Source organism: Gopherus flavomarginatus, chromosome 2, assembly GCF_025201925.1.
Source record: "Gopherus flavomarginatus isolate rGopFla2 chromosome 2, rGopFla2.mat.asm, whole genome shotgun sequence".
NCBI lineage: Eukaryota > Metazoa > Chordata > Testudines > Testudinidae > Gopherus > Gopherus flavomarginatus.
The window spans coordinates 105,783,310-105,795,750 of NC_066618.1; the positions used below are offsets into that span (position 1 = coordinate 105,783,310).

General features: G+C 39.3%; 1 protein-coding gene across 1 annotated transcript in view; it reads left to right on the forward strand.

The window, feature by feature from the left end:
- Positions 1-12,441, forward strand: part of ABCA13 (ATP binding cassette subfamily A member 13) — a 294,970-nt gene that overhangs the window by 84,272 nt on the left and 198,257 nt on the right. The window contains exons 24-26 of the mRNA XM_050937636.1: positions 2,421-2,615; positions 7,059-7,223; positions 11,042-11,219. Of these exons, the coding sequence (XP_050793593.1) occupies positions 2,421-2,615; positions 7,059-7,223; positions 11,042-11,219 (538 nt within the window). The remainder of the gene's footprint in view (positions 1-2,420; positions 2,616-7,058; positions 7,224-11,041; positions 11,220-12,441) is intronic.

Genomic DNA, 12,441 nt, shown 5'->3' on the forward strand with positions numbered 1-12,441 from the left:
TTACCATTTATTTTACATGTATAGTACATTGAAATAGTCAATAAAATTATAGATATTGTATATTCAATAGTAAAATATCTTTAACAGTAACACTTAAATATAATATAAACTAAATTGAAAAGAATAGTCAAAATGAGCCATTTTGACTTTTTCCTGTTGAAACTTTTGTTGAAATGACACATTTCCCACAATATATTATAATTTCAACGAAACAGCATTTTTCATCAATGATTTTTCAACCAGCTATACTTTGGGATCTGATTACTGAGGGACCACCTCCCTCCGAGTGTCCCTGTGTGACACTAGCATTGATACAATCAACAGAGATGCTCCAGGGACAGTTCCCTCCTTGTGAACAAGGAGTTTCATGCTCTATGTTCAGCAAAGGCCTCTTGACCCTGGAACTCCTATTCCTTCTCAGTCTCTCACATCCCTGGATTTGTTGCTCCTCTGAACTCGCTACAAGAGCTATCTTTTCTCCTTTTCATTAGAGGAGGAGGGTGGCTGAGAGGTTTGGAGATGTGTCTGGGCTGGCAAGGTTTGTGGTTGATCTATATTTGTGGAGGGATGAGTCATCTTCTGTACTACTGGATGGTACCATTCACTACTAAATTAAAGAAATGCATTTGTTTTTATTGTTTTCTTGTCCTATCCTCATGTTGCTGTATTTGTCTGTTCATATGATGTGTATTTTCTAAATATTTGTGTAAGCTCTCTCGGTCTTTATGTGTACCTACACTGAATTGTAAAAACAGGTCTATGAGTCCTGGGCTTGTGCACTTGTTGTTTCAAAGCCCAAGCTTGAGTGTCCACACTGCATTGTAAACCTGGGTTTACAGTTGCTGGACCTTGGTCTCAGCCATCCTAATGCATTCTTACTGCACTATGCAGACCGCATGACTCAGGTCTGCTGCTTGAGCTGCATCTGCATTGCAAAATGACAGAGCTTGGACCCAAGTCACAGAGGCATTTGGACTCTGAATCCCCTGTCCCAAACAGGATCCTAGGACCTGGGTCCTAAGTGCTTGCTGACCTGAGTCACAGATTTGTGTGTGAGCGGAAGGGGGACTTGGGCTCAAGCCTGAGTCAAAACCCAGGCTTAGTGTGCTGTGTAGACATGCATTACATAAACATAATGGTCAGACTGAGTCAGCCCAATGGCCTATCTAGCCCAGTATCCTGTCTTCCAACAGTGGCCAGTGCCATATGCTTCAGAGAGAGTGAACAGAGCAGAGCAATTATGGAGTGGTCCAGTTCCAGCTTCTGGCAGTTGGAGGGTTTGGGATGTGCGGAGTATGGGGTTGTGTCCCTGACCATCTTGGCTAATAGCCATTGACGGACCAATCATGAACTTTCGAATCCAGCCTTCACAACATCCCATTGCAGCAAGTTCCACAGGTTGACTGTGCGCTGAATGAAGAAGCCCTTCCTTATCTTTGTTTTAAACTTGCTGCCTATTGATTTCATCAGGTGACTCCTAGATCTTAATACCATTCATGATTTTTTAGAGCTTTGTCATTTCCCCCCCTCAGTCATCTCTTTTGTAAGTTGAACAGTCCTAATCTTTCTAATCTTTCTTCATATGGAAGCTGTTCCATACCCCTCACTATTTTCGTTGTCTTTCTCCACACCTTTTTGAATTCTAATATATCTCTTTTTTGAGACGGGGCAACTAGAACGGTATGCAGTATTCAAGGTGTGAGCAAACCATGGATTTATATAGTAGCAGTATGGTATTTTCTGTTTTATTATCTATCGCTTTCCTAATGATTCCTAAGGTTCCGTTAGCTTTCTTGATGGCCAGGGCACATTGAGTGGATGTTTTCAGAGAACTCACCAAAATGACTCCAAGATCTTTCATGTGTGGTACCAGCTAATTTACATCCCCTCATTTTGCATACAGAGTTGGGATTATTTTTTCCAGTGTGCATTAATGTGCAACATTGAATTTTATCTGCCATTTTGTCTCCCAGTCACCCAGGTTAGTAAGATCCCTTTGTAACTCTTCATAGTCAGCTTTGGACTTAACGATCCTGAGTAATTTTGTGTCCCTGTTGTGGTTTTTAGGTGCTTCCACAAAAAAAAGTATATATTTATGAAATTTTTTCTATGAATTTTCAGTGTTGTAAGTGTGCCTGCCTAGATCAAGGAATGGTGCCTATTAACTGAATGATGAATATCTTTAGAAATGAAAATAAATAGTATTGAGAAATGCATTTTATCTGTTTAAATGCCCATATACTGTAGTATAAAGTGCAAGTATGTCATCTTAACAAATAAGTCACTCTGTCTTTCAGTTCTATTGGCAGCTATTATAAGTACAGTTATTTATGTTATGAGACACATATTTACAGTGTATTGTTATTAAAAAATGATACATTTCAGGCAGGATAAATTTTAATCCATGTACTTTACAACAGTTTCTCTACAGTGCCCTTGCAGTAGCTTTAGCTGGAAGATGTGACACGGAAATGCTTAGTCTCTTGCTGACACTTCCTGAAAATGGCAAAACTTCTCTGGCAGTGAAGGAACTTTGTTCTCTCCCAGCGCTGGACTTATATACCGTGATTGTACTGATTACCCAGAACCTGAACTTGCGTAATATAATTTACAAGGTAAAAGGAGCAAGTATTTACTTCCTGAACATTTTGGAGCTAGATGGATAAGTAACCCAATTACTGATCATAATTCTGCCCCATATATTTTGTTGTCCTAGATGTTTATCCCAGTAGAACCCAAACACTGCCCTTCATGAAGTTCCTGTGCCCTCACTTAGCATTGTGGAACCAGTAGATCTGCAGCAGGATGTACTCCTGTATGTTAAGGGCCTGCTCCAGATTTCACTGAAGTCAATGGGAGTTCATTCCAGACCCTGAAGATGGATCCTGCCCTGCTGTTTGTGGGGGTGGGGAAGGAAGATTTAGGGAGCTCCCTATGTTTTTTTCTCTCATTTCTCACACCAATGCAAAAGAGGGTGGAAGGACTGAGATCTCAGGCTGGGTTTTCTCCCTAGTTTCATAGGCAACTCTGCTTCTGTGGCTCCTTATGAAGGGTGTGGGTTTAAACACAGAAATGGAAATCAGGGAACCCCAAGTTCTAATCCTGGACATGATTCATAACAGTTTAAGAATGGAGGTAAAGAACAGCTTGTTCTATTGATACTATGGAGTTAGTGTGGATATGCAAGTTTATCTGCTTGGAGATTAGCCAAGATACCAGATCAGATACCCCCAAATATTGCAAAACGTGTCATGGAACTGTTAGATACCCAAGGGATCCATGATCTTTATCTCACCCAAAAGACAGCTCTATAACTAGCACTGCACGATCTAGCAGTTTGCAGTTCGGGCAACAGATTGGAGCTGATTTGTTGCTCAGGCTTGCTTGTTTAGCACTAACAAAGTTCCCAAACTGTGTTGTGATGGTTCTTGGAGAGCTGGCTCGCCAGAATGTTCTGACTCCTGTTGGTAATTGGATGAAGCTAAGAATGCATAAATCCTTTGCCAGTATTAGTTTTCTATGTGAGCATTTGCTATAGCTGCCACAGGAGTGTTATTTGATTATGTTCAGTCTCCTGCATCGCCAATAAAATTGTCAGCTAAATGCTAATAACAGAAACTTTGGAGAGCCTTTAGGAGGCTATAAAAACACACTCAATTTTCAGATCTTTGGCTAAGTCTGTAGTGCTGGAAGTTAGAATTAGTCCTCTTTTGACTTGTAAATTGAGCAAATCTCATGTGGCATCCTTTGAGAGAGAATAAATATGTAAACCCCAATACTACTTTTACCAAGTCACTTATCTAAGGCCACAGTGCACATGTAAGTATTTTATTGGCTTTGCTAGGCTTTGGAGCTTTATATTTTCCAAAGCCTCTGTTTTAGAAGTAAAAATGTTCTCTATGTTATGGAATTTGTAGCAGTAACTATGTGCATGGGCTGAATATAATCATTCTGGGCTGGGTTACACAAATACAGAGCCACCACCTTCAATGCATAACAGCACTGGGATAACTTTTTTGCTGTACAAATATGGTGACTAAAAAGATAAGTGAACATATCCAAATTCTTTTTCGCACCAAACGCTGTGGTTGAGGACAATATGACCCAGAATCATCTGGGAGCAGTAAGATTGTACCATGGTCCAAATTTTCAAAAGCATCTAAGTCACTTAAAAGTCTAAGTTTTAATAGAACATAGGCTCCAAAGCTCCAATGGGACTTAAGCTCCTAAGGGAATGTCTCACAGTGAGCCTGTGAGCTCAGGTTGACAAGACTCTGTCTTGTGAGGCTCATGCTAGTGCACCAAAAACAGTTGAGTAGATGTGTCTCAGGCTAGAACTTGGGGTCTGAAGTCAAGGGAAGGTGGTGGGCTTCAGGATCTGAGCTGCAACTTAAAAGTGCTGTCTGCACAGCTATTTTTAGCACAGCAGTGTGAGCCTGAGTCTGTTGACCCGAGCTTGGAGGGTTACTGCTGTGGTTTGTGTAGACATACCCAAAATCACTTGGGTGCTTTTGAAAATTTTTACTCCATATGCCTTTGATGTTACAATAGCTCATCTCTTCAAGATAAGAATAGCATGGGTTGTGGTCTAATGTCTGCAACAGATGGTTCTCATATGTAAGGGTCATGTTAGTTCAGAGACAGACTGCGGGGTGACAATGTTTACTTGCACTTGTACAGGAAACTGAGCTGGATACTTTTTTGTTGCTTTTGAGAGTTATGCCACAACCCAGAGGCAGCTCACTGTGGCACTCTGCCTCTTTAAGGCTGGGACTTCTGGGCTTGGAATCCTTTTGTTCCTCCTCACAACAATCTGGCTTGTGCACTGAGACCTGGGATAATGAATGTGGCAAAAATGTCTGGGTCACAGGCTTCCTTCCTTCCTTGCCTTCTCTTTTCTTAACATTTTCCTTTCTTGCTCTCCTTCCCTGGTTTCTAGGGTGCTTGCTAATATCCACTAGTTTGTTTCCTGACTAATGCATTTCCTGTGTACAAAAGAAGAATAAATTTATCTCAACCTGTAAGTCTCTCTTCTTGTAGTAGAGAATCTGCAAGTCCAGAAAACTCCTCGCTTTGGGTCTGTCCACATGGTAGCTGTGTTTATCACATTAGTTAGCTCACTCCAGTTAGCTTGACTTTATTCTGCTCCCTACCTCTTAATGTCCATGTTAACAGAATTTTAAACTTCTAAATCATTTGAGTGGCTACCACAGGACCAGCTCATGTGATTTTAATGGGTGTTAAGAGGAGATGGGTTCAGCTGAATGAATATAACTCAATTGAAAAACGCAAATTTTTGCCCATGTAGACTGGGCCTTTGGGGATTACTGATGAAGTTAGGAAGTTAAAGGCTTGTATGTGGTAGGAAAATTATAGTGTTGCCATTGTACACAGCTTTCTGCATTATGAAGGGGGACCAAGCATTTGCTGCTGAAACTGAGTTGCCTCTGTGACTACCTTTGTGCGTGGTTAACCAGGAACAAATCTGGATTTATTGTTTTGAGATGACACAGTTATGAACAAAATTATCCTATGTTGGGGGGGGGGGGGATATGTGGTGTCTAGTGTGCGTGCATTCTACTTCTTTGTGGTAGCTGATCTCCAGAATGAGAAAAGGCCAAACCTATTTCTGCTAGTTGAAGGGTATATACTTGAGCTCAAAATGAGAGAAACATTTGTTTTTGAAGCCAGAGGTCCTTGTTTCCGATGCCACACATGTATAGTTAAACTGATGACTATGACAACGGATTTGTAATAAACAGACCAGTCTCCTGAAAACACCAGACTGAAGTGTTCCTAGAATGTATACATAACTAAGATGAGGAGAGGAGCTTTGAGTCGCTTCTTGAAAAATAGGTCAACCTGAACAAAACAGTGACATTCCTAATGGCTCTTTCACTGAGCCTTGTTGATTTTAATAAATTCCTAGTACAGAGTTGCATTGTTCACTTGACTGTTTCCATCAACTACTCCTCATTTGTTTATGGGACTTTTTCTGACTTAATTGGCTAATTGTTTTGATTTAATAAAACATGTTTCAGAATGTTTGTTATTTAAAAAACGTATGCAAAAGAGGATGAAATCCAAAAAGCTGATAAACGTACAGAGCGTAGATTTCCATAATAGAAAATGCACTAGTAAAATATGGGTGGAGGAAGGAAATAGGGAATGTAAAACAGTGGAAAAACACAATTTTTATTGTCTCCCTTGAACAGCTAACCTTATTAAAACCAATTTTACATTAACATAACATCAGAGTGACCTATACAAACATATCCCCCTCACACACATACTAATATCTTCATTGGTAAAAGCAGAAGACAAATTGCATTTAGATCCAAATAAGAGATGAAATATATAAAACTGAGTGTTCTAGCTATGAGACAATAACTATGAGGAAAGTGAAGGAAGGACAGGGAAGAACCTGCAGACTAGGAAATAACAATTCAACAGGTCTTTAAAACCTACTGAATTGGCATCTCAGCTAAGTGAATAGGTTGTGATTTTTTTTTAAAATGTTAAATGTTAAACTTCTGTAATAAATTCACTGTGAAATCTTGGCCCCATTGAGGTCAATGAGAGTTCTTCCATTGGCATCAAAGGGGGCTAGAGTTTCACCTGGAATCAGCCCTGAGTAGGACAAGAGAGACAGAGCTGTGTATCTAGATAGCAGAAACATGCTCTGTATATTTCAAATTTAAACTTAAGGGATTCTAACAATAGAACACTTTTTATAGTTGTTGTATGTCTCTCTCACCAACAGAATTTGGTCCAATAAAAAGACATTACCTTGCCCACCTTATCTCACTTTATTTAGACAAAGTGCAGAGTCCTTAGAAAATTGTGAGGAGACTGTGATCTCTTTCATCATCAGTACCCATTCCTGCCACAGCCAATGTGAGGGCACAGAGAGAGCATTTGGGTGGGGGGAGGGAGGGAAGTGTTTGCTGGAGCTTTTTTAAGCAATGCAAGAGAGGCTGAGGAATTTATAAACTCAATATTGTATGAATAGGGTGGATTTTAAATTAATTGAGTCTCATTCTTTTCTTTTCTGCAAGATCATGATACCCTCTGAGGTCAACAAGGTACTGAATGCCTTGTTGGAAGTGGTCATTAGCATCAGCTCCCTTTTAAAAAAAGGCGAACATGTCCTTGAAAATCTTCCCATGTTCCTCCAAGCATTCAAGAGTGTTGATCTGCTTGACATCTCGGCATTTCAACAGGTATGTGTGTGATCTTTCATCCATTAGCTGTATTTATAGTGCAAGTATAATCACTTTTTTTAGAGGACTTCATTAAGGTCAGGTACTAAATAATGAGGAGGAATGTTGGGCAAAATCATAATGTATCCCATAGGCTATGAGTGGTATTGCATAATTGGTGAGTTGAGCCTGTAATACTCAGGTCTTGGTACATTTGATGGTCTCTTTCATCACCAGTATCCATTCCTGTCACAGCCCAAGATTTTCCTGGTGATCCAAATACTGCTAGCTCTTCTTGTTACCTAATTGAGATCACAACCTAAACCGATATGGCAACAGGTTGTTTATTAATAATCACATCTATTCTGTGTGTCATGGAGATAACGGGGCGCACACTACTAATGTTTGTTTTATTTTTTAATTAAAAAGCCATTCCTTTAACCCTGGTCTTGCATGGTTTCTCCATCTGCTACTTGGTTATAATGAAAATGTTCACCTATTGTAAATCACATAACTCATTTCTCCAAATGTACTGTATGGGCAGTTGATAGATCCATAGTATTGGGTCCTTGATTTTACCTAGTGACTAGTAATTGTCATCTAGGTAGGAAGGAGGGTCTTGTGGTTAAGGCTCTCAACTCAGGACCACTGGTTTCAGTTCTTAGCTCTGCCATGTGTTTTCTTTGTGACCTTGACTATGGCCCTTGAATCCCTCTCTACTTCAATTTCCTATCTGTAAGATGAAGATAGTGATACATTCCAAACAGAGTGAGGAACTAAGCTCTTTGTGGCAAGGACTCTGACCATGTGTATGTACAATGGCTAGTACAATGTTGGAGCTATTATAAAATAAATAATGCATCATAATAAAGGACTCCCCTGTCTAAGGACCAGATTCTGCTACCTTTCCTCCCATTGAGTAATACCTTATTGCAACAGGTTGTCTTATCAATTTTGGTGGCACTACTTTCTGGAGTAAGGTGTTACTGAGAGTAAAGATGACAGCACCTGGCTTAAAATTGCAAACTTTTAAAATGCCTCACTGGTAGGTAATGCATGCCGGCTTGTTACTACAGTATAATAGTCAACTCAAATCTCGCTTAGAGGACAATATCCTTAGCTGATGTAAATCAGTATTCCTCCATTTACTTCAGTAGTGGTATGAGCTTTTCCCATAAGGCTCTAATTTGTATGACAAAGTTAAAAAGTTGAAACGTTACTTAGACAGGCCTGCCTGTTTGTCCTTTAAAGCTTTTCTTTTATTCAGAGCTTCCCTGGCTGCTTTATAGGTTTGGTTCTTCTAATGCACTGCTTTCCAATGAGGCATTTGTCTATATATCTAACCTTATGACCTTTCACTCTTTTTGGGCTGGCTCCTCAGCTGGTATAAGTTATTGTAGCTCTGTTGAAGTAAATAGAACTAAACTGATTTACATCAACTGAGGATATGGTCCTATTGTTTTTCACATCAACTCATCTGATTTACAGCAGGTTCAAGGCCTTCTCAACTATGAATACAATATTATTTATTTGGTCCACCCTCCCAAAGTTGATGATTCAATAGAGTTAGTCTTTGAAAAATCTAATTTGATAAGACTCTGCAGAGAGAAGAATGCAACAGCAGAGGGGGCCACCTCATCACAGTTTTGCTCTCTCATTTGCTGCTGCTTATATCATCCTGGACTGCAGCCCCTCTCACCCTGAAGTTTTGTTTCTTTTCATATCTTCCAATTTCCTGATTACTTGTTCTAGCACAATCTTTATATTTTGCAGGTGTTGTTTTTTTTTTAATGTTTCCCCTGGGAAATTTATGTCTGTATCTGCCATCGAGCCTCCCTCTAAACACCCAGGCAAAAAGAGAATAATGTAATTGTTTTAGCAATTCAGTGTCTACCTCTTTTGTCAATAAATTACCCATGTGATTTCTCAAAGGCCCTTCTGTCTACATTACTGACCTTTTGTTCCTTTATGTACCAGGAAAAAAGTTGTTTATCTTAATCTTTCATTCATTCTCAGGCTTTGTAGGCTCTGCTACTTTATAGCATAAGCCCTTTTACCCTTGAATATTTTGTTCACTTCTCAGCTCATGCACGTTGGCCGAGTTTGTAGCCTCTGGTAATGGCAGATATAACCCTGGGGCATACCTGAGACGCTTTCCATTTCTCCTGTGTTGCCTTCCTGCTGGATTTTTACTATAGTGATTGTAATACTAAGCTGCTTTCTGTTCTAAAGTGCACTGGGGGAATATTTTGTAATGGATAATTTTTTGTTGGTGAACTGATCATGATTTTTGCAAGTTTATCTGCAGATTAAAATCATTCACTGAATCATTTCTGTATGTCACTCACAAACAGTTCGTTCTGAATATTCAGGCTTTTAAATGCAAAGTATTTGACTGGGTCCTTAGGTGATTAAATGGTTAGTATGTTTCTGTTCCCTGATTGGGTAAGCTTAGAAACAAGATTCCAATGCAGAGGGTCATGATATGAATTCCTAATTCTTCGCCTTTGTTTATTCTGCAATATATAAAATTCTCTTTCAGCGAATGTTCATGCCAGCAAATTCTTTTGAGCACTACGGATGAAAGTGCTATATAAGAGCTAGTGAGTACTAAGTTTTTAACTAGTACTCATTATACTTGCTCTAGATCAGCGAACATGCCTTTTTCACTTTGTTGATTTTGAAAGATACAGCCTCCAAGCGGACCATAACCTATTATATTCTTAAAGTGAAGTTCTGCTTTGAAGATTGACTTTGTAAAAATGATATAATCATGTTTCACACTTACTGTGTCCCAGTGATTTCAATATTAAACATGTTCAGTTTATCAGATTAAATTTTTTTTCCCCAACTGCTAGTCTTGCAAACTCAACCTGAGATCTGAAAATCCAGAGAGGTTCTTTCTGACATGGGTATCTTCAATAGTGATAAATTTCAGGCAGGCCAAATGCTTGTTTTAGTTACACCTTTGCAGCCCGAATGTCATCCAATTATGTCCTTAGTTCTAATTATGCAACCGTATAGCCTTCAGTGGGATTGCACAATTGTGAGCACATAGTTTGAAAACTGCAATTGCACGGGTAGGCTGCTATTGGAACTTGGTTAACAACAAGTTGAAGTGCATAAGCAGTCAGATCAGTCTCCCAGAACAGCATCTGTTCTACAGGACTGATGGCAATAAAAATCTATCTTTCTTCAAGAAAGAGAGATGATTTGATTCAAAATATACATACACCAGGAGCAGATCTAATAAGAACATACCATTTTATACAATCATTTTTCAAAGTACAACTGCATTTTAACATTTTGAACAAAGTACAACTGTTTCTTCGTAGCAGGCCCGCTTTCATGGCAGACATGTAAAAAGATTCTTATTTTTGTTGTTGCTATCTTTATAATGTGTGACAGTAGAGTAATGCATTCAATCCCACTTCTGTTTTTGTGGAGGGAAGCAGAGTGTATGAAAAATGACAAGGTAATCCAGAGGTCTGCAATCTGATGGTCCTGATATTTCCATTCTTTTTCTGCCCAGTCAAGCCATGAAAATATGACATTTTTGAAAGGTTAAAGTAGTACGTTATACTACCATCTTTCACAGAGTATTCTGGCCATTAAAGTGGCCATATATTTCCCTGACAAAGGTGGACATGTGAACAGAAGAGAGCACAACATGCATCCATTCTTGTAGACAATCTGAAAACTGTCATTTTGTTGACTTCCTGGGATGCAGTAATGGGGAAGAACATCTGAACTACTCCTGCAGCTGTGAAAGTTATGACTGGATCATTCAGGGTAACTGTTATAATTGGGATTCCACTCCTTAGTAATTGTTGTTCTAGTTCCTACAGGGTGGGAAATCTAGAAGTTCCGTTGTTGGATCCCTTCAGTCTATAATCAGGGCAGTCTGTAAAGAAGAATCCTCTTTCTTCAGCAACACCAACATGTTCATGGACATGCCCAAGATCACTGAGCTCTTGGAAGATGATATGGCAAAATACAGCATTCCCAAAGACTCAAGTAAGAGAAACATCAGTCACAAGTTGCATATATACATACTTACATTCAGAGTTTGCCATGCATTCTAAACCTTTTCCTCTTAAATAGAAATGTTGATCTATTAATTGGCATTTCAGCTAGCTGACATTGCAATCCTGAACACAAGGAATGATTGATGAAAGGTTTTATTAAACAGAAATGATTATGGAGACAAGTGACAAGCAATTCAAGTTATTTTGTATTCTTGCATATAATAGCAATAAATATGACTCTTCTGTCTCAGACAGGTCATATATATTGGAAGTTTATTAAATGTTCAAAATTAAATACATTATTAGATACAAAGTTGCAAATTTATAGTTATATACTTTTATTTTGTGAACTTGGTGTTATGGTGTTTTATGATAAAATCCTTAAGCTTCTGAATACAACCAGGGAAGAATACCTTTTGTCTTTCCTTGTAGTTGAATTGTTGGCTACCATTAGAGTTAGTGTTCCAAGTTGTCTGCACCCTGCTATTATTTTTATATCGTGTGTGTGAGACTGCTTTCTAGATCTATCACACACCAATGACTCATTAAAATTAATTTTGGTGATCTTCCAGGAAAGGAATTGTGACTCATAGAAGCATGATTCCATTGTTTCTCCTTGGGGAAAGGGTGGCAGTGATGCGGAAAATATCTGCTTCTGGCTCTATGACTAGCAGATTACAACATCTTATCTGGGCTCAGCTGTCCAAGCTGGCACACTGAACGTGGAGCTAGAGCTCTTCCCAAGCTCGGCCACCTACACAGGCAGGGAGTACCAGTCACATAGTCTCTGCTTGTTCTTCTCCTACTAGTAGTGGAGTTGCATAGATGCTGTAAATGGATTGTGTATGGGTCCTTACCCCACCTGCCCACTTCCCCCCACCTTATAAATCTCAGTGGCCCTGGCTTCCAGTCCTGTGTGCTCACTACTGAACTTGCCTTATAGTCTTATAGTCCCACAACTGGACAACACTTTCATAGAAGTCCTAGTCTAAAGATTAACTACAGTGCTCCGTATGCTCATCATACTATCACTCTGGCCTGACCAACTTGGAGCCCTTGTTAATTTTTCTCCAGTTACAGATCTTGTTTAGAGGAGACTACTTTCTTAAGGGGAGATTGTGGAGGAATGATCTGGATAAGGGACTGGGTTCTAGATACTCCTTGGTTACAATCCTGGCTCTGACACTCACTCCTTGGTTTTGGGCAGGTCA